The 23,813-nt window shown below is 42.0% G+C and overlaps 1 protein-coding gene across 1 annotated transcript; it reads right to left on the reverse strand.

The window, feature by feature from the left end:
• Positions 1-965: 965 nt before the first annotated feature.
• On the reverse strand, positions 966-22,370 carry stx18 (syntaxin 18). The gene is made up of 11 exons (XM_029114329.2): positions 22,152-22,370; positions 6,682-6,749; positions 5,322-5,437; positions 4,975-5,052; positions 4,798-4,864; positions 3,564-3,679; positions 3,150-3,247; positions 2,962-3,020; positions 2,303-2,372; positions 2,122-2,202; positions 966-1,954 (listed from the first exon to the last, which is right to left on the reverse strand). The coding sequence occupies exons 1-11, from the start codon at positions 22,302-22,304 to the stop codon at positions 1,859-1,861; spliced, it is 1,002 nt and encodes a 333-aa protein (XP_028970162.1). The 5' UTR covers positions 22,305-22,370; the 3' UTR covers positions 966-1,858.
• Between the last annotated feature and the right edge of the window lie 1,443 nt (positions 22,371-23,813).

Raw genomic sequence — 23,813 nt, forward strand, 5'->3', positions numbered from 1 at the left:
TGTCAAAACACATCCAGATGCCAGGATAGTATCTGAGTTCTCAATAACTTCTGAACTGACAATCTAACATTGACAGCTAAACGCTAGGTCTAGTTTGAGTAACACTGAGAAAAGTGAAACTAGAGTGAGGTATTGCTAGAGCAGTGGTGAATTTACATCTAGCCACTGTTGGTTATAGTGTTGGTGATTGTGGGTTTACAGACAATGCCACTGACCTTGACTCCAGTAGTTCCAAGCTTAAATCCATGGCGACACCTTTCATTTAGCCCTAATTGCAGTGTCTTAACTTAATCTAACCTTTTCTCTTCCTCAGTACTGTTATGTCTAACCTTAACCGTAAATGGAATTCATTTTAGGAGGTTTGTAACATACAGTACACTTTGGTAGCTCATTAAATTGCACCCTCTAGCAATGTAACATATATGAATTCAGCTGTCAGATTTACATATACTGTTTTACGTATTCCCCTGAGACCAGGTTGAGATCACCCACCTTCAGTCTAAAGTTAAATCCAGAATGTGTTTGTTGTTCTGATAAAAGACATCCATTTAGAATTTTTTTCCCCCTCTCAGATCTCCAGGGTTTTGGAATGGGCTATTCAACTCCAAACTTAGAGGACCAAAACACTTCAGTTTTTTTCTTTTACCAAGTAGTTAATCACAATCTCCTGGGGTCATAGGTTTGAATAAGTCTCTCCTTAGAAAGATCGGAGAAAACCCAGAAAAGTTTCAGCCCTTCAGGATCATGTCTGAATAGCTCTAGTGTAAGGCATAATGAGATCTTTGGGATTTGGCCATTTTATAAAATTACTAAAACCTCAATTTTTTTTTTTTTTACATTTAGGAAAGTCTCATGCCACCTAGGTTAAAATCCCCTGTATTATTCAATGACCTACAGTACATTCTCTAATATCTAAAAATGTGAATGTTTCATGTAATTTGAGGAAATAAAGGAAAATAGGCCCCTTTCATTCACAAGAAGATCTTTATTTTATTGGTGTTAGAACCAGGTTTCTATACAAGCAGTTTGCCAAGTGGTGATGTACTCAGACATGAACCCTTCCACTGATTGATTATAACTGTTATCTTAACACTTACAAAAGGAGTACATGCTCCTAATAGTTCAACCTATTATTAGAAATATCCCATTGGCAAGAGCTGTCATGGCAATACATTAGTGATTATCTTATATATTTTACCTTAAATGAATTAGGTCTTTCTAACAATGCAGTCTCAGACTTCTGTGAATAACCCAATTGTTTTAAAAATTTTTGGCTGATTGTGTAATATGTTGTTTGCATGTGTGTAATCTATGAGTAGAAACACTAACACTTCAGTTAGACATGAAATTTGAAATACATATTTTGACAAAATGAAGCACTTAATGACACATACATGACATACATTGTGAATAACAACTGTGTATTGTCAAGAACTCAATACAGACTGATCAATTGAAAAGTAAAAATAAGCATTGCAGTAGGCCATAGGTCAAACTCATATATACACAGTACAGGTGGGCGAGAGCACTTTACATTCAGCCAGTTGTGTGCCGTTAACAGGATCCAAAAGGCTTTCCATAACAAATTGTGTTTAGACTGCCCTCTAGTGCAGTGGTTCCCATCTCTGGTCCTCCAGTACTCCGGTCAGCTGTGCTTTTGTTGTAGCGCCAGTCAAACATTTACAGCCATTCAGGACCTGGTCCGAGGCTGCAATTAAAATGTATGCTGCCCTGTGTACTGTACGGTACTCAAGGACCAAAGATGGGAAAGTGGACTAATTATGGTTGACATGTACTGAAGCCTTCCTCGAAACAATGATGATGGTAGTCACTCCCTGGCTCGGCTAGATTCAGGGGGTTAGCTGTCATACCAATCCAGGAAGAGCAAAGAAAATGAGCACATGACAAGGAAGAAAAGGATCCAGACACGGAATCCGGCATTGTTTTTGATGGCCTGAAAATACAAGTCAAAAATACAATGAAACCAATCAGTTAAAAAGGATCACTGTCTGTGTTGACCAACATAATCAGCTCTGAATATTAGGTACAAATGAAATTAGAGCCCTATAATATTTGTATCTAAATACAATCATATAACAATAAAAAATGGGCTGTCATTACCTCTCTGATGTCTTCGTTCCCCTCTTTGACGTTTTCTGTGGCTCCCACGACTAGCTGATGGATACTATCGATCTCGGTTTCCTGTGAAGAACACACAAAACAGGAAATTAGTAACACTGAGAAAGTGGGATGGACATTGTTTTCAACAGGAATGACAGACCAGGGGGACTAAGTCACTCACTTGCATTAGCACCTTCTCCGCAAAGATCTCCTGTAGCCGTGAGATTTCTACAACCTTGCCCTCGATTTGCCTGAAAGATATTGGAAGGAAAATGATGAAGTTTTACTCATGTTTGTTTCACTTCAGTCACATACAGGAATGTAGTGGTAAAGATGGGCTGACAAGTTTCTGTAGTGGTAAAGATGGTCTGAAACGGGACTGTATTGGGACACAGGCTGAAACATCGGGCTGTAGTGGTGAACATGGGCTGAAACATTGGGCTACAGTGGTAAACATGGGCTGAAACATTGGGCTATAGTGGTAAATATGGGCTGAATCATTGGGCTATAGTGGTAAACGGGCTGAAACATTGGGCTATAGTGCTAAACATAGGCTGAAATTGAGAATGCAGTGGTAAACCTGGGCTGAAACATGGGAATGTAGTGGTAAACCTGGGCTGGAACATGGGAATGTAGTGGTAAACATTGGACTGTAGTGGTAAACCTGGGCTGAAACATGGGAATGTAGTGGTTAACTGGGCTGAAACAGGGGAATGTAGTGGTAAACATTGGACTGTAGTGGTAAACCTGGGCTGAAACATGGGAATGTAGTGGTAAACTGGGCTGAAACATGGGACTGTAGTGGTAAACATGGGTTGGAAGGACTGATTAGACACTCACCTGACTTCATCTACCAGGCTGCTCATTTCACTGACCAGCCTCTGGTTCTCCTGTTCAAACTAGACAGAGTGAAAGAAGTAATGTGAATGGAGAGAGTTGAATCTCAAATCCCAGACGAGAATGTAGAGGCAACCAGAAAGAGAGAGAACACAGCAGAGCAGAGCAGGCAAAACATTTCTGTTCCATACCATCTGCATCTCCTCAGGTGAGAGCTCATCCTCCACACGGCCCTGGCCCTCCTCCCACAGGCTCATGCTGTTCTCCTGGAGATCCGCCACACCACGCTCTTCATGGCAGGGGGCGACAACAGAGAGAGAATACTTATCATGTAAACACAAAGTCACTATGTCATCCATTGCCCTTTATCTCACGGACATCAAGTCACTCTTTTCCTCACTCTCAGGTTCTCTCTATCCGTATGTCCTCAGTTCAATCACGGACATTGACCATTTCCAATGAAACATCTGAATTAAAGGTGCTGCATGCAAGCAAATATAATAAAGGCTGTAATAAAGACAAATGTCATTTAAACACTAGGTGTGACCCCCAACGGACTTCCACACAGTCTCTGTGTGGGACCTCATCTGGTCGTATCTACTAACCACAGTTGTTGCTGCTGTTCTCTTCCTTGGCTTGTCTTCCCTCGCTGAGTGGCTCCACCGGTGGGCTTCTCTCCTCGGCCGCGTGACTGTGGTGGCGCTCCGGCTCTAGTCTGGACCTGGAAGCCAAAACAGGAAGCGTGGCTCAATCAGAACACCAAAGACGTGGCCTGTCTGAATCAAATCTCCAAAGACAAGATCAGGCTTAGTCAAAACCCAAAACACTAGGCTGTCTTAGTCAAAACCCAAAATAGAAAGGTCTGGCTTAGTCAAAACACCAAAGACAAGGTCCGGCTTAGTCAAAACCCAAAACACAGGTCTGTCTTAGTCAAACCACCAAATACATAGGTCTGGCTTAGTCAAAACACCAAAGACAAGGTCCGGCTTAGTCAAAACCCAAAACACAGGTCTGTCTTAGTCAAACCACCAAATACATAGGTCTGGCTTAGTCAAAACACCAAAGACAAGGTCCGGCTTAGTCAAAACCCAAAACACAGGTCTGTCTTAGTCAAACCACCAAATACATAGGTCTGGCTTAGTCAAAACACCAAAGACAAGGTCCGGCTTAGTCAAAGCCCAAAACACAGGTCTGTCTTAGTCAAACCACCAAATACATAGGTCTGGCTTAGTCAAAACACCAAAGACAAGGTCCGGCTTAGTCAAAACCCAAAACACTAGGTCTGTCTTAGTCAAACCACCAAATACATAGGTCTGGCTTAATCAAAACAACAAAGAAAAGGTCCGGCTTAGTCAAAACCCAAAACACAGGTCTGTCTTAGTCAAACCACCAAATACATAGGTCTGGCTTAGTCTAAACACCATAGACAAGGTCCGGCTTAGTCTAAACACCATAGACAAGGTCCGGCTTAGTCTAAACACCATAGACAAGGTCCAGCTTAGTCAAAACACCATAGACAGGGTCAATTAAATCAAGGTCACAACATACTTTATGGAGATATATCACTGCCAAAATTTTGTAAATTCATGAGCAATTTTATGGGCTTGTTTTGCAGACACAGATTAAGTCTAGTCAAGGACTTAAAAAAATAAGCTTAATGGAGTTTTCTATTGAACTAGGATTTTTTTGTCCCAGACTAGGCTTAATCCGAGCTTATGAAACTGTCCCTAAGTGTTATCAAAATACATACTAAATGATATACTAAATGATATACTTAATATGTTTGTCAGAATTAAACATTCACTGAAATCAGAATTTTTTTCCTTTTCAAACACTTACAGTCTCTTTCTGTCCACCACTCTTTTGACTCGAATAGCCCTCTGCTCAGAATACAGCTTACACACACCTGCAAATAAGACTGGTCAATGCTAAATATAGTACGCTGTGTACATTATCACTTAGCAAGCCCTCACAGTATGCACAGAGTAAAATACACCACAAAATCATCAAGCCCACCTTTCAAATACATCTCAATGAGGTCGAGGACCGCGCTTCTGTGCTCTCGGATCTGGGTCGATATAACCTGCTTGTCAGCTGCAAGGACAGGAGAACAAAAAGGAACGTACGGTTCTTTTTTTATTACCTTATCCATTTTTCTCTAGACACTCTTACCTAAGGTGACTTAAAGAAGCAGTTAGGCTTAACAACAGATTCTTCGCCTCTCCAGCTCAGGGTGTTACCGGTCAGACTCACTAACCATTAGGCTAGACACGCGTCTCCGACCGTTGTCTCTCAACAATCCCGATTTGTTCTAGTCACTTGTGTGGTGTATTCATTTGACCATTTGCTGCACACACACCCACCCTCAGAGCGAAGCTGCTTGATGGCTTCGGAGCAGGTTCTCATAAAGATCTGGGCGTCCTGGTCGATCTGGTCTCGCTCATTGTCCGTCATTCGGGTTAGGTCTGACGAGATGAGACTGAAAACACACAAAGCAACTGAAAGTAAATCGGTCCTTTTCGGACCCAGGTCTGCTGGGAACCTGTAGCTGCAGAATGTCACAGCCAGGGAATGCTGATTTAAGATCTGTCCATTATCCTTATGACAACTGATCAGTACCTCTGGTCTGAGATGCGTGGATATAGGCCTCCCATCACCCATCTGTCATCCATTCATTATCCCCTGCATCATGGATTGCATCTATTTTGCCCTCTAATGATCTGTTTTACACCTCTCCTTTGGTAGAGCAGTGGCGCTTGAAGCACCAGGTCAGTGGATTCAAACATTTACATGGTCTGGAATGTGCATCCCCCCCCGACTGCCCTCCGGCCTTCATCAGAGGAAACCCAGGATTAGTCCCCGGGTATGATTTGCTCTTCAATTGCTTGCAGCTCAATTATTCCACCCAATTAGACTGAGCCTCCAGAAGACCACCCCACTCGCTTCTGACCCCATGCCAGTGCCTGCCCTCCCGACCCCCCCCCCACCTCAATCAGCCCGGTCTCAGTCTGACCCTGGAGCCTGCCACACAGCCTGCAGTCACTCTGCAGACAGTCAGACAGACACGTCACTATGAGCAGAGACCTGATGGAGCGCTCTGTCGTTATCTCTGGACACGCTAGACCCTGGTGTTTCAGCTCAGGTCGACACGCTAGACCCTGGAGTTTCAGCTCAGGTCGACACGCTAGACCCTGGCGTTTCAGCCCATGTCGACACGCTAGACCCTGGAGTTTCAGCTCAGGTCGACACGCTAGACCCTGGAGTTTCAGCTCAGGTCGACACGCTAGACCCTGGCGTTTCAGCCCATGTCAACACGCTAGACCCTGGCGTTTCAGCCCAGATCGACACGCTAGACCCTGGCGTTTCAGCCCAGATCGACACGCTAGACCCTGGCGTTTCAGCCCATGAGCCTACTGCTTAGGCCGGCTACATTAACTAGTTAACACCTTACAGGCATGCTACTTCAACAAAGAGGATTCAAAGGTTGAGGAGGTTAAAACCTTGTGGATCCTTCCTGAGTGTAGCTTTGTCAGCTTTGAAAACAGTCAATCAAGTTGTCAGAGGCTGGATATGTAACATTCCCCACGGAGGAGGAGCTGAGCCCTTACTGGGGCCTAGAGTATTCTGGTCTGATGTGGGAAAAGGGCTTAGTCCTGTGACAATCACACCGTTTAACCAGACAAAAAGGATTTGGACATGGTTCTAGCCTGGGAGGAGGCTTACCTTCCAGCATTCACATAGTCCTTCCTGTGCTGCAGCAGAAAGTCTTTCAACTTGGTGATGTTGGAGATCTGTCCACAGATGAAGAGAAACAATATGTAAAAGGAAGTCTCATTTATACATTTCTCCATTTTTTGGGTACATCTCAGTTGCTCTTTGTGAAATTGGTCCTGTCTTTGTCATTCTCCTTATTTTATTCTCTTTAATATTATTGTTGGTATTTTTTGTGAAGACAGACAGCTGAAGTGGAGACACCTTGGTGTCTCCCCCTCATGGATTCGATATTGAATCCATGAGGGGGAGACGATATTGAATCCATGAGGGGGAGACGATATTGAACCCATGAGGGGGAGACGATATTGAACTCATGAGGGGGAGACGGGTATTGAACCCATGAGGGGGAGACGGGTATTGAACCCATGAGGGGGAGACGATATTGAACCCATGAGGGGGAGACGATATTGAACCCATGAGGGGGAGACGATATTGAACCCATGAGGGGGAGACGATATTGAACCCATGAGGGGGAGACGGGTATTGAACCCATGAGGGGGAGACGATATTGAACCCATGAGGGGGAGACGATATTGAACCCATGAGGGGGAGACGATATTGAACCCATGAGGGGGAGACGATATTGAACCCATGAGGGGGAGACAATATTGAACCCATGAGGGGGAGACGGGTATTGAAACCTGCACACTGGTGGGGAGCTGTACAGGTGCATGGAGCCGGAACATAATCAGAAATGGACTGCTTGTGTGTACAGTCTAGAGGATAACTGACCAGTATCTAAAGGAGGCATCTGACAAACCCAAAGGCTGGTAAAAAAAACACATTATTTCACAGAGTTCATTTCAGGCCCTGTTAGCACCTCACAGTTTAGGCAGAGAATTCATTAACCATGACAGCCCACCTTGACCCACTGTCTTTCTCCATCCATTCTGAATGTTTACCAATTACTGTTAGTTTACACGAGAAAATAAAATCAAACTGGCAATTTCCTTGTTAAATAGCTCCTGTAAATACAATTATGCGCTTCAATATAGGTTTTACAGAAAACATTTAAATACGCCCAAAACGAATAATCTCCCAACTGTTTATTGCAGATAAAATTTCCGGGAAAACCTGTATGTAGCAAAACCAGAGGAAACTCTGCAAAATTCAATATTTGTTCGTGTAATTCAGTAAACATAAAAAAAATAAAATAACCTAATTGCTTCCCCATCCATGGAGCGGAGCGCGAGAGGGACAGAAGTTTGTGTGTGTGTGTGAGTGAGTGCACACAGCAGGCCCTGTTTGTGAAAGATGAAGAAAAGAAAAAAAACTAGACAAGCGACTTATTGAAAATGACACAATGCCTTTGACTGTGACCACGGGAGAGCAGGATCATTTCGGTAGAGGCTCCGGTCAAGCCTTTGCCTTCTAATGACCATAATTACCAAATTGAGCGCTGGTAAAACACAACCTGGATCTCCATCTCCCAAATGGTGACTACAAATACATCTTCTGGACAAGACTGACAGGGGGCTTTTTGAGAAGCAGACGCTTTTGAAAATAAATACAGGGGCCACAGTTTCAAACCTATCACCTTTCACTGACAATGAATAGGGCCCGTGGTGTCAGGCGGTCACATGGGTCAAGAGATACCTGTCACCTATGACAGTGTGTGGTTTGATAGCGTGATGTCTAATTTGTTAACTTTAGTATTACCAAGGTTGGTGAATGCTGGTCTTCATTTTTAGGCTTTTTTTCCCCCTTTAGAAGCGAGACGGAAACGTGTTTCCATATCAACGTAAAGGTTTCAGCTACTGTCAAGCCGTTAACACTGAGGTTCATTACAGTCAAAGGACCCTACTGAGACCCATTTTACCTGTGTACCTACATTGTACATTGCTGATAAATGATTACTATTGTCTACGATCACATAACTATTTCGTTGACTGTGTCCAAGGAAATTCCACAGTCAGTTAAAAAAGTGCTCCAATTCTCTGGCCTTTCCACAAGCTGCAGAAGGGCATGGAATGTCAACTGCCGGTCTCTCTACATGACTTTAAAGCTAGGGTAAAAACATATTCATGATGAACAATGAAGTGTGGCACTATTAATGTTTGGACCCCTAGTTTCACCACACCTGCCTTTCTCAATGTCTACAATTATGTCTTGAATTCTAATGCTTTGTGATATGTGTTTTGAAACTGTGTGTGCTGCTGTTTTTTCCAGCTCATTCTTGGAAAATACATTATGATCCCAAATGACATTGAAAATAAAGTGAAAAATGTAAAGTATAATAATAAGAACATTTTTGGAAATGAGATAGTGCTTCAGAGAAATTACAATCAAGTATGTTTAAGGCTGTGGGCAGCTAACCTACCCCTGTAAACATACTACCCATAATCAGGGGTCAAATGTTAAACTGCTGATCAGAGCGCTTATGCATGTGCAGCAGAAAGTGAAGAGAAACATAGAAAGTCTGTCGTTGCCTATGGTCTGTGTGGCCGTCTTCCGTCTGCGTCTTCCGTCTGTGTCTTCCGTCTGTGTCTTCCGTCTGCGTCTTCCGTCTGCGTCTTCCGTCACCATCTCCCGTCTGCGTCGCCGTCTTCGTCTGGGTCGCCGTCTTCCCTCTGTGTCGCCGTCTGCATCTTCCGTCCCCGTCTTCCGTCTGCGTCTTCTGTCTGCGTCTTCCGTCTGCGTCTTCCGTCTGTGTCGCCGTCTTCGTCTTCCGTCGCCGTCTTCCGTCTGCGTCTTCCGTCTGCGTCTTCCGTCTGCGTCTTCCGTCTGCGTCTTCCGTCTGCGTCTTCCGTCTGCGTCTTCCGTCTGCGTCTTCCGTCTGCGTCGCCGTCTTCCGTCTGTGTCTTCCGTCTGCGTCTTCCGTCTGCGTCGCCGTCTTCCGTCTGTGTCTTCCGTCTGCGTCTTCGTCTTCCGTCTGTATTGTATTGTCATGCTAGGTCTGGGATGGGAAACCCCAGTCTCCCAGGCACTTTCATTCTCACAGCTAGAATCTCATAACAGGCTAATTTCCTACCTGCAACCCAGGGTACCTGCATCACCAGTGCTATGTTTCAAAGAGTTAATAAAATGGTGAAAATCACAGCGTAAAATTCCATGAAATACAAGTCGTTAAGCCAATGTGTCTGCTTTGCAACACACCTCCTGACCAGCAGGTGGCACTATGCTCCCAGTATAGAAGCCCCAGAGACTCACAACAGAAGAGATGTGAGAGTGCTGGTCTGTGCAGGGGAGGGGGGGGTGGTTGATCAGTCTCCTGTGTGTATAGACTTGGGCTCAGATTCCCACTGCAACCTCCAGGGTTTGCAGGGGGTCACCGGGATCAATTGCTCCAGTAACTTAAGACCCTAAAGAGCGAGTAATACCTAAACAATGGGGAAGGGGATGGCTTTGGGCTGCAGGCCGGGGCTGTGTGCTCGCTTGTGTGTGTGTCTGTGTGTCTGTGAACATCTATGTATATGAATATGTGCTTGTGTGTGTGCGCGTGTGTATTTGGAGCAAGGCAGCAGGAGACAGCCTGCCGGGCTACATCTAATCTCATCATCATCATCATCATCAAGGACCCCCACTTTACCAACTTACTCTGTCCTTCCACCCAGCCTGCACCAAACACCAACAAACCATCACAGGAGATTGTTATGGAGAAGAACAGAAAGGCTAAGCCAGCAGATTTTCTTTTAAGGAGGCTTTTTATTTATGCTAGAATCAGGTAACTGAGATAATTATCCGTCACCAGGTCTCTACTGCTTGGCCGGTTGTCATTTTGAAGGGTTGTCCAAATTTGTTTTTAGACATAGACCTTGCCTATACACCTACTGTACAACTAATCTAGTTGTGGACTATGCGCCACATTGATCCTACTAACTTGATAATTCTGTTTTCTTGACCAGAAATTGATAATTCTGGTCAAAACAAAAGAACAAACGAAGATAAACACCCAAAGGTTGTCCACAGTGGGAAATGACAAGAATATATATATGGGCTAAGCATAATGCAGTGTTCTTATAGGAAACTAACTCATAGTGACAGGATGGAACCCAAAGTGATTGTTTTTAATTAGACTACAGCAGCAAATTCACATCCGTAATACCATACATTGTGTCCACTTTGAGGTTCACAGTGCTGTAATTATACAGTTTGAAATGTTTTACTTTAAACCAGCTAGCAAGGCAAACCGTCAAGCAACACAGGATTGTCCGTGACATATAATGCCATGTCATCTAGTCTGACTGCTTTGAGTTGCATAACAGCATAAACGTAAAACTAGGGCACGTTTTAAAGTAACTTTCCAGGGTTTTCTAATAAATACTTTCCCTTAAGACCAACTGTGGAAGCTTTTGGAGGCAATGTCAAATACAGAAAAACATGGAACAGCATTTTGGTCAGGACTTCAATATGATCATGTCACTCAATCATTTCAATGCAGATATTAACATAGCAGTTACGGAGCACATATACTATCCCATTATTCATGTCACAGTGATTCAATGCTACATATGAATATGTACAATCACATGCCATTCATGTCACAACGATTCACTTCTACGTATGCTATGATGTGGGTACATTTCTAACGATTCACTTCTATTATAGCGAACAATCAGATTTTTTAAGTGAGATTATCTACGATGCGTATACCATAGTTGGTATGTCCATAGCTGCGGGAAGTAGGAGTGCTGCAGCCTTTCCGTCATAGCCTCAGCACCCCTAGATGAGATTCTGAAATGCACTTTTACTTTTGACAGCCACCCAAACACACCAAAGACACCATTGCGTGTCTGAACTGAGCTGCAGGACAGGAACAAATCTGCTCAGGGATGTCACCATTAAGCCACTGGTGATTTTTAAACAACAAAACCTGAGCTCAGATGTTATTAAAATGTCACATATTGACAAACAATGCATGTGTTTAAACAAGGAGACTGGACCTATGCACTGGTGTTGAAATCAACTCGTTAGCCCCACTAGAACCCCTGGGAGAGATCCGCAAAGACGCGCCGTTTTAGTAGCCCATGGGAATGGGTGGTGGCTGACACACGGGTGCCCATGGGTATGGGTGGTGGCTGAGTCACGGGTGCCCATGGGTATGGGTGGTGGCTGAGTCACGGGTGCCCATGGGTATGGGTGGTGGCTGAGTCACGGGTGCCCATGGGTATTGGTACGCTTGAATCGGGTAAAGACTAGCAAGTATTAAATGAAAAGAAATGGGATACAGATTAACAGGCAAAAACCTAAAAAAACTAGACTCTCTGAGAGGACCTCACCTTTCAGTCTGTTTTACACCAGACTCTGTGAGAGGAACTCACCTTTCAGTCTGTTTTACACCAGACTCTGTGAGAGGAACTCACCTTTCAGTCTGTTTTACACCAGACTCTGTGAGAGGAACTCACCTTTCAGTCTGTTTTACACCAGACTCTCTGAGAGGAACTCACCTTTCAGTCTGTTTTACACCAGACTCTGTGAGAGGAACTCACCTTTCAGTCTGTTTTACACCAGACTCTGTGAGAGGAACTCACCTTTCAGTCTGTTTTACACCAGACTCTGTGAGAGGAACTCACCTTTCAGTCTGTTTTACACCAGACTCTGTGAGAGGAACTCACCTTTCAGTCTGTTTTACACCAGACTCTGTGAGAGGAACTCACCTTTCAGTCTGTTTTACACCAGACTCTGTGAGAGGAACTCACCTTTCAGTCTGTTTTACACCAGACTCTGTGAGAGGAACTCACCTTTCAGTCTGTTTTACACCAGACTCTGTGAGAGGAACTCACCTTTCAGTCTGTTTTACACCAGACTCTGTGAGAGGAACTCACCTTTCAGTCTGTTTTACACCAGACTCTGTGAGAGGAACTCACCTTTCAGTCTGTTTTACACCAGACTCTGTGAGAGGAACTCACCTTTCAGTCTGTTTTACACCAGACTCTCTGAGAGGACCTCACCTTTCAGTCTGTTTTACACCAGACTCTGTGAGAGGAACTCACCTTTCAGTCTGTTTTACACCAGACTCTGTGAGAGGAACTCACCTTTCAGTCTGTTTTACACCAGACTCTGTGAGAGGAACTCACCTTTCAGTCTGTTTTACACCAGACTCTCTGAGAGGAACTCACCTTTCAGTCTGTTTTACACCAGACTCTGTGAGAGGAACTCACCTTTCAGTCTGTTTTACACCAGACTCTGTGAGAGGAACTCACCTTTCAGTCTGTTTTACACCAGACTCTGTGAGAGGAACTCACCTTTCAGTCTGTTTTACACCAGACTCTGTGAGAGGAACTCACCTTTCAGTCTGTTTTACACCAGACTCTGTGAGAGGAACTCACCTTTCAGTCTGTTTTACACCAGACTCTGTGAGAGGAACTCACCTTTCAGTCTGTTTAACACTAGACTCTGTGAGAGGAATTCACCTTTCAGCAGTTCTGACCTGATTTGAAAATTGCTGTCTAGTCATGATCCCCAAAACCTGCAAAGCCGCAAGAATTTGGGAACAATAAAAAAAAAACATATTGCACAATCCCATTCTTCAGACACTTACCCAATATATATTTGTGGCGATTGTTGACATAACAAAATCCCCCAAATCTATTTCATTCACACTTGTAACACAACAAAGAGTAAACAAGTTGAGCACATCAACATCTTTAAAACAAAAAAGGGCCGGTTCAGGATTTTCTTAGCTATTTATAGAGATATATGCGCCTGTGCAAGATACACTGCCGACTGCATTCCTCTGACCTGCCATCTGGGTCTCACTCAATCAGGGACTACACCGCCGCAGTTTGAACAAAACATATTTTGGTATCTTTTTGTAACTGTAATCTGTTGCCAACACAAGCACAGAAGTAGGCAGTTCGGAGACTTCATGCTCTTTTCTTAGGAGGGGAGTTAACCTACATGCACCTATTTAGTGTGTCAGATAAGGACAACTAAGAGATGCAGTCAATTGCAACAGACAGGAAGTCAATAGTGATTGATTGTGCAAAAGATTGGCTATCGAGAGGCAGTAACACTGGTTAGGGGAGCAAATTTACCATGTTCCAATGGACAACCTTCATATTCTGTTTCTGCAATCAAACAGGTTCAGGGCACAGGAGAGGGAGAGATAAAAAGTGGGGATGAAAAAACCTGCTCTGGTTTTCTTATTTTGAAGACACATTTAACTTCTTTAAACTGGCCCACTCTGGGAATCAAACCCATAACCCTTGCATTGCAATTGTCATGATCTACCAACTAAGCTAAATGGGACCAGATCCAGGACCGAACTGGGTGTGGGCAAGAACTCTGCCACAGCCTTCTTGAAACCCTTTTTTTTTATTTATTTATCCTTACAAACCCACATCAATTTGGGTAGCAAAAACAAACAACGTCTGCAGCACTCTCTTTGTCCTGACTTCCATGGTTGAAACTCTGACATCAGACATTCTATTTTCTACCAGTAAACAAACAATAACACATAGTGTGCTGATCTATCAAGCTGTTCTATGTCCCTTATATGAAGTATGGTGTTTATTGTTGTATTATAACAAACGGATGTGGCAATTTCACTGCTATTGATTCAAGTTTTAGTGGAAAACACGACTTAAAAGGAACATGGTGATTCTTTGGTCCAGCTGCAATTGGGGATTCATTAACAAAACAGATTAAGGAAGACATTACTCCTAATATGTACTGATTTAGGCTGACAATGTCTTCAAGAAATGTCCCTTTCCCTCTGAGGTTTGCTATTGTTTATTCCTAACAATGACTGTGGATATTGGCTAGTTTCTTTTTTAATCAAGGTAAATGCCTTATTGCCCAAAGATGCCACCTAGAGGTTGCAAAACTGCTAACTAGCGTTAAAACAATAACTGGGAGTCTATGGGAATCGCAAAAAAATTTAATAATGGTATCCATAAGTCCATCTTTCTTAGTTCCCATACTATCCCATACTATCCATTTAAAGAAATGTTTCTGCCTATTTTAATACTAGGTGATAAGTGATAGCTTAAATAATGTTAGTAATTAAATATCCCATAGATTACTTACAGAATCTTCTAAATCCATTTAAAAAACATCTTCATGGCTGGAATCAAACTGAATTTGCTGTTAAAGTATGTTTTTCTGAAGAAGTACAGTGTTTTTGTTCCAGTTAAACTGTTTATTCTATTGAATATCTGGATTTGGTCTCGGCTCTATGTTTGACAGTCGTCCACAGACCTGTGTTTGTGCATTTATGTCTCCGTAATGTACACTTTAGATTATTTTCAGTTTTGCAAAACAGACAAAATTCCCTCTCTCGAAACGTCTCTAAGAAAATGGTAGATACAATGGCATTCAGCCACTGCCTTCAAAATAATTGACTGGCCTCAGGGCAAAAACAAAGAGCAGAGATTAAGCCAATTAGTGAAGACTGCATTTTGCAAAGCATTCAGGTAAATCCCCAGGGAAAATACTTGGCAGTGTGTCTGTGACATCACTTCCTACACTGAGGACAAGATTCCATGAAATCGGACACAGGCAGCTAAAGGGAGGGGAGAGTTCTTCTGCAGAGGTGGGATTCAAGAGGTTCTCTGAATATAACATCTTGGCTTCAAGGGGACATCTTTCCCTATGCTAATGTAGCCTGCTAATGTAGCACAGTGCAACCCACTGCTACCCTGTTACGGCATTTCACACATAATGGAATGTGTTGCGCATACGTTTAATGGTTTCTGCTCATATTACGAGTCATATTAAGAGTGTTGAGATGGGGCGGCAATCACCGACAACACAGATTCATAAACAATCGTGTGTAATAGGAATTTCCTTCGATGTTTATGGTGCGTTCTCCAGTGTACCAATTACACCAGATACATCTGACACATGGAACAGGTGCTTGCAGACAAGGGACTGGGCCGTTGGGTCCTTCAGGCTACCTGTGGAGCACACAGCGATGGAACGGAGCAGGGAACTGTCCAGAACTTATACGGTGCTGAAACAATCCAACCTTCCTACTAGCCTATTTGGATCATAAAAACTATTCAATAAATGAGATGTATTTGGCCGCCCAGCGATCGGGGGTTAGTTGTGCGTGAAGTTCTGTCCTGATCGGAAACGATGTTGCCAGTTGCAACGTCACCGTAGCTGGCACCGTACGAGGGCAATCCTTGTCGGGTGACTTGCTGCGTCGACTGGACAAAAAACGGTCCAAAGCATTTGTTCCCAGGATCCAACTGGGCATGCGATTCTCCGGTAACAGGGCCAACAAATATAGCCTAGGTTATGGTATCCCAGTGCAACTCAATTCCACTAAAGCATCGCCATTACTGCGCTGTGAAAGCACTGGAAGAATGTAGATTCTGTTTGAGGTTTTCTAATAGAAGGAACATTAACGGTGAACAGTAGGAAAAAAACATAAACAATGTTTTGAGAATACAGCAGATTATCATGTCCATTTCCAATCTGCCATATGAGAGCCCCCCCCGCCTCACTTGAATCAAAACGCTCTGGCCTACTTCTGGCAGTTGGCCATGCTTTTCACAGATTCAAAGAAAACAGCAAAAAGCAGTCCATTGTGGAACGGCACTGCTGAAGGCCCAGTAGGAAACTACATTTTCTACACACAATTTAACAATTTCGGAGTGACCTCCCCGATTTGAAAACAAGAAGGACAGCCTGCTGTGGAGATGAGGAGGAGTGCAGTGAACCTGAGATCACAGTGCGTCAAACCGACCCTGACAAGGTAAAAGATCCCCCCCCTCCTTGACCACCAGACTCTGCACACACTAGTCCTCTATATTAGTCCACATAGGCTTTTGCAGAGCCTTTGGACATTTTCTGCAATTGTAAAGTTAAAATAAAAAAATAAAAATCAAGCCATGCATTACTTTGTTATTTGTTTACATTTCTTACTACTTGTTTTGTGAAGTGTCACCAGGAACCGAGAAGGCAGTGCATGTCTGGAGTGCGCCCACATCTGTTGAACATTAGGAGCCAACCGTCAACATTGTTACTGGGGACCTAATTTAATATTTTCTCGGTTTTGATCTTCCACCTTTAATCACTGACTCTTGGCAGGATCGGCTTTCCTCAAGAAATTGTTAGAAAGCTGAAAGAAAATGTTATTGCAGCCTGTTTATGGAATCAAACATGCGAAGAGAGGGCCAACACACCAACAGAAAACGTTGCCCGCATCTGAAGCTGCACAGGGGGACGGCCAGGCGGATGGGGGCGGGCGAAAACCACAATACAACTTCATGCAGTCAGGACATTCCAAACGAAGAATTTCAATTTCTCCAAACGTTGGTTCACCGAGATCGTTTCAGATTATACTGGTAGCGGTAGGGGAGACAGCGGAGGCTTGGGGGGAGTTGGTGGGAGCAGGGAGCCGGCACCACAGGCTAGGTTTGAGTTTCCTCAAATCAGCATCTCTGCTCTTATTAAACCACCATTTCCAATATCACTGCAACAGGGGTGCGCACGGCATAACAAAGCATGGCTGTGTGGGACTCTGTGACGAGACTTGTTCCTCCTTCTGATGGTGGGTGAGCACATCAGGTATGGATAAAGACTTGAAGGCCCCTGGGGTAATCCAGAGAACCTGTTGAGGATGCCTTTGATGGGCCTCGTATCCATGGTGCTCATGTCGGGCGGCACACTTCCTGACCAGCCTTTATTTCAGCAACAGCAATTTTGGGTTTGGGACTATTTGGTGGTGAAAGTCCAGGAAGGGATTTGCCCCCAACCTCAGATCTAGGATTCACAGATCTTTTACAAAGGTGCTGCATTTAAATGGCATGTGAATGTAGGCTAATCGGCAGAAGCCTCTCATGAGCAATGTCTTTAACTAAATGCATCGTAAAGTGTTTTTTACTTTCACGTTTCACAGTAACAGCAGTTAATTAATAAGGTAAAAAAAAATTATAAATGGTGTGCTGATGTCTTCCTTGAAAAGACTTGGCTTTGTACTTGATCAATGATAGGCATTCCACATTTAACCTGACACATATGTAAAAATAGTCATTCTTAGCATGCATACCAAATATTTGAAGTAAAAAATAAAATGCATTCTATAGAAACTAAATAGAAAAATGTATTAACAAGATACATTTCCTATGTAGGCAAGGTGGCAGCAAAATCTGCCGGTGAGCGTGGAGTTTGCAGGAAAAGACCAGGAGGAGACTGACAGAGCATGGTGCTAGCTCCATGCAATAGGATGGTCACTACTGTGTCTCCGGAAAGTACTCAGAGCCTGTAACTTTCTCTACATTTTCTTGTGATGTTGACTTAATCTATAACTGATTTTGCCATCAATCTTTACACAGCACCCCATAACAACAAAGCAAAAAAAAAATATGTAAGCATGTACAGCAATTTTATGAATATAAAAAACTGAAATATCTATAGTATTATGACCGTTAGCAATGACTCATTCCTAATTAAAATCAAGTGATAATGCTGTTCATGCCGGAGAACTTGATTGGACATGATTTAAAGGCACACACCTGTGTATATAAGGTCCCTGACTTCACAGTGCATGTAAGAGCAGAAACCAAGCCATGAGGTCCAAGAAGCTCTATGTAGACAAGCGGGATTGTGTGGAGGCATACATATGACGCAAAGTTCCCAGGAGCACAGTGGGCACCATCATTGTGAAAAGGAAGAAGCTTGAATCCACTAAGTCTCTTCCTAGAGTTGGCCGTCCTGCCAAACTAGGTAACCAGTCAAGAAGAGCCTTGGGCGAGGGAGGTGTCCAAGAACCCAATGGCCACTCTCAGAGCTTAATCATTACCCTAATATTGTAGATTAGTATTTTCAAATGTGTATCTATCTTTTTAACGGCATTGCCTGAAGTTCAACAACCTTTTGACTCATTTAATTTGTATGTTCTCTGGTCATTCCTGGGTTAAGCCTGTGTGTCACCTCATATTCCCCAATGAACCAGGATGTTACAGATGACCACTTAAGAGTTCCCAAAATAACAGATGAAGATGATGTTCATAACATTTTCTAGGGGTGCCAATAATTGTTTTTGATTTAAAAAAAGTATAATTTTTAAAAATTGTCACTCAATTAAAGGTTACATGATCAGGCAAATAAAAACAATAAAAATATATAATATATTTGTTTATATTTAGAGGGTGTCAATAGTTCTGAAGGGCACTATACATGAGATATCTCATTTTTTTCCTTCTAATATATCGGCACACATTCCTGAAAAAGTTTTTCCCCACTTTGTCATTACAGGCGAATTTTGTAAATTTATGGCAAAAAATAAAATGTAATAAATAATAAATTAAGCTACTCCACACTAAACGTAAAACAGAAAATTGAAGAAACAATAGCCGAACCATATGCATTTGAGCCATCAATCTGTAAGAAATGAGCCAAAGTAAGTTATAGGTTAGCTTTGCACAAGCCTTGGCATGTGCAAGCCAGAGCGGCTCATAAGAGTAAAAGCCTATTTCCTGTTTCTGCAGCGTGAGTCAGCTTGATGCACTACTACACTCCCTGGACCAGAGGCTAGTTTATCGCAGGGCTTCACCCCCAATCTATCATTAGATAGATTGACTCTCACAGGGATCAAACTGTCCAACCTTAAAATCCCTGGAAGGATACTAACCAGAAGGGCACTGAATTGGTTATACTAGCCATATGTACCAAATAGGCACTACTATATTAACTATTGAGTTTTCAAATGTGGACTGGACTATAAGAGGCATGCACAAAAAGAAACATTCTTCATTTAATTTGTGATTATGGCCTTGCCTCATTGCAATAACTCCAAAGCACAATGGGGGGTAACTTTTCAGTCACATCTCGCCATTTGCCAAGCCGCTCTGCTTCTTCTATCACGCTGCTCGCTCAACCACAATGTATCTGCCAGCTCATGCACGCTGGAGGAGCACACATCCCCTTGCCAAAAATCATGATGAGGTTGCAGACATCCAACCGGCCACAAGGGGACAAGGCAACCCTGTTTGCCGTCCAGGTTTCCACCCCTTGCAACGCTGAGCTAATCTGCACCCAAAATAATTACTCTCACCAACTTCTACAGGTGGACCATTGAGAGCATCCTCTCAGGCTGCGTTACTACCTGGTGCAGCAGCTGCTCCGCTGCGGATCGCAAGTCCCTCCAGAGGGTGGGGAAGTCAGCAGAGCGCGTCATAGGCTACCATCTCCCCTCCGTGGAAGGCATCTACCATACATGATGCCTTAGGAAAGCACGGAACATCATCAAAGACTACAGCCACCCAGGTTATGGTCTGTTCACACTGCTGCCGTCTGGAAGACGTTACCGGAGCAAGCACTTCCAGACTCAAAAACAGTTTCTTCCCTCAGGCCATAAAGCTCCTCAACCAGCAACACTGATCTATGATCATACTGATCACACATGAACATTCCAGTTGCTCTGATGTCTTAATACGTTCAATGTACATTGAATATTCCTTGGTATGTACCATTCATAGGCATATTATACTCATATTGTATCTATAATATTTAATACTTCTACCCATATTGTTCATATTCCCCATCCTACTCTTTTTAAAATTGCTGTTACTTTACATTGTTATGTATATTATTGCTATATTTTTGCTTTATATGTCTCTCAATTCTTACTACGTAGATGTTGTGTGCCATGTCACATGAATGTCACTGTGCAGGATGACGCTGTGTAACTGGGTGCATTTGATGAATAAACTCTGACTTTGACACTGTCTACTGGACCTCCTGGGAATGTCGGTGTGCCGAGACCATGGCAGTGTTCATTCCATAAATGAAAATGTGGAAAACACTCGACAACCGCTTAACCAGGATGATGACAAGAAGAAAATGGATATTTGAAAATAAAAAGTGTGACTAAATAAAATGATACTGTCTTCAACAAAAAATGCTGAGACTAAAATGTTGGTGAAGGACTAAGGAAAATTGCCATTAACATTGCAATGGAGAGGTTTTTTAATAAAAAATCTGTATACAATCAAGTGAATCTTGTATTCTAGTGCATCCTTTTCATATGTTTGCCAATCTACACCACCTGCCATGCTAATGTTACTAGTATCTCTTTGTTATTCTTGGTTGACTATTGAGTCAAGCAGCTACTAGTGCTGAGAATTACAAGGGACCTCACTCTACAAAATTATCACAATACGCAGGTGCCAATATGATACGTATTGCAGTTCTCGCAGTTCTATATGTCCTGTGGGAATTTATATTATGATATACTGCTTCTTTTATGTTTAATTAGACTGTGCAAAACAGTTTAATTATACTTACAAAAACAATAGTGCACAACCAAGATATATTCAAAAAATAATATAATTTTTGGGATTTGAAGTTAGATATGACTATTAGCAAAAGTAAAATTGCCATATATTGCTGTAACTACGTTTCCCCCTTCCCTAACAATCACCCAGTCTATAGTGTTGAAAACTTCATTGCTGATTTCCAAAACAAAGTGTTCTCAAATATGTGTATATAGGTCATATGGGTCAGAAAAAGCATATTCATTTGTAACTATGTATCAGCCATATCCACCATGCACCTAACATTTCCCAGCATCTTTCCAGGAAGTGGTAAAAGTAGATGACAGTGACTAATACAGTGACCAAAACAAAGATGTACATTCACGAAAGATGCCATTTCTTGCGCAATTCCAAACATGGATTAAAATGTTTGTGTTTTTTTTACTACCTGCAACTAGAGTTGACACTGACATTTAAGATGACACTTGACTGGCTTCCACAAATCAAACATAAAGACAGTATTGTCAAATTCAGAGTTGTTGAAGAATCTCTGCCACCATCTTCAATCACTCTCCATCAGCTGTTTCACAGTTAATGGGTTGTGTGACTGTCCCACCTAGCAGTTTTAACATGAATGCACTAGTAAGTCGCCTAGACAGTACCAACGCTGAAATGCACATGTAAAAAGTAACATGGCAAACATCAGAAATGATTTGCCAAGTAGGTCTATGCATTTCCATTAGATTTTTTTGAAGATGTATTGCACAGCACTGGATAGAACCACGAAAAGGAAAGCTGTCACTATGCATACTGAACCATGACAATAAGGCACCTATAAGGCAACATTACATATTTGTCACAGAAAATCCATAATATTATACAATCACAAGAAAATTGCACATCGAATTAATATTTTAAAATAATATTACTCGAATAGACTTCCATATTGTTTCCTATTAAGCATCTACGAAAATAACGTACAGCAAATATCTTATTATCTACTGTAAAACTAGTTCAAATTAATGAAGTAATATACAGCCAGCAGTTTGCCAGTGCAGTGAATGTATACATAACCTCATCAGACTTGTAAAAAAAAATCCACTTTTAATAATATATACTGTGTCCCCCATCTCTTCAACGGTTAGCTATAAAATAAATTACAACGAATGTTTTAGTTAGCAAGCTAGCTAACCTTAGCCTTGTACTAAGGGCTTGCAAGGCTAACATAGTTAGCCAGTGTGGTAGAGCAGTGATGTACTGTACACTCACCACCTCTTTCGCCTTGGGAGAAAATCCATTCTTCGGTCTAGACTTCTTAAATATTTCCTCTTTAGGTGACTCAAAACCCACTCCAATTGCTTTATTTCTTGTTTTAACAGTTTTGACACTGGCTTTGAACAGTAAAGTTATATCAACAGCCATTTCTATGAGGTAGCACTGAAGGTTCCCTGTCAACAGAGACACGTCACTAATTTCAACGTCATATTTTTGCGACGTACGGCTGCGTAGGAAACAAGGGTTTCCACTGGATAAACCTATTTTAACCTGAACCACTGCGCTATCGACAAGAGTCAGTCCACTAAAGACCGAGAGAATTATTTGTCTTTACTATTTCGCCATTATTTAACTTGCAAGTCAGCTGAGAACCAACCAATTGTCATTTACATTGACGATCTGGCCAAAGATACACAATAGCAAGAGAACAGAATAACACAGAACTACATAGCCTAAACATGTTTTTTTTTAAATGCGGTGTAGAAATACTAATGAACAAGTTAAAACAACAGAATGAACATAAAATTTCACAACATAAAGCAATACATTATTAAAAAGGTGCATTGATGAGCTAGCAGCTTGGATAGTTTGAATTAGTGAGAGATAAGTGGATGAAATGTCACTGAGGTTTCTTTGCAATTATCTCCAATGATTTGTGGCAGAGCCAGGATAGGTATTACTATCACTGAGTCAAATTAGCGGTTAATCACACTAAGGGATCGACTTATTTTATTTTGCACTTTGAGAATTGCTTTTCTGTAAAAAAAAAAATTGTGAATAAAAGATTGAAAAGTATAATATTTGTGTCTTTTTTTATTAAGCTACCTTGATTTGTTAATAATGAACATTACACACCCATAAGTCCAAAAAGGTAAAGAAAATTAAACTAAGGGTAGTACTTTCTTTTTCACATGACTGTAATTTTAAACCAGGTTTGAGAACCCTAGGTTGCTGAGTCTATTGATATGGATTCAATGGTTGACACAGTACAACGCTTTACCCAAATTAAAAACAACAGCCTCACAAAACTGCTTTTTGTATAAATAAAATAGATCCAGTAATTGTGTGTGCAAGCGCAGTTTCAGTAACCCTAGTGAAGATATATCCTTTTTCATCATGCATTACCTGGCAGTGTGGCGTAACAAAACCAGTAATTATGTTTTCTTCCTAGTGTCAAACAAACACTTCAAATGATGCTCCTGTTGTCAACCAATGCACATTTTATTTGTGCATCCAAAACGCTGTCTAAATATCAGTTACAAATAAAACTGAAAGTATAGACATATGTTATACTTGTAATTTAATGTCTATATGATTGTGATATAATTTCCTTTATATACTGCCTGTTTAATTTCATGATATATATGTTTAAGGATTTCATACTTTATTTAGAAACTGTGGGACTGTCCAGCACACTCTGGGACATATGGTCACCCTAAATAAAGTACTGTTAAGGCATTTAAGCGTCTTGAAGAAGTACATTTTCTTCTTTACAATCGGCTGATCTAGGTGACCTGTTTGGACATGAATTCATCAGGAGAATCAGCCAATGAAGCTGCAAGTCTCAACCAATTGTGAAAATGCATGAAGATAGAGACACTCATGGAATTATCACAGGTCCATTATTTTGACTGCACCCCTCTTCATTTGAACAAA

This window comes from Esox lucius, chromosome 17 (genome assembly GCF_011004845.1).
Source record: "Esox lucius isolate fEsoLuc1 chromosome 17, fEsoLuc1.pri, whole genome shotgun sequence".
Taxonomy (NCBI): Eukaryota; Metazoa; Chordata; class Actinopteri; order Esociformes; family Esocidae; genus Esox; species Esox lucius.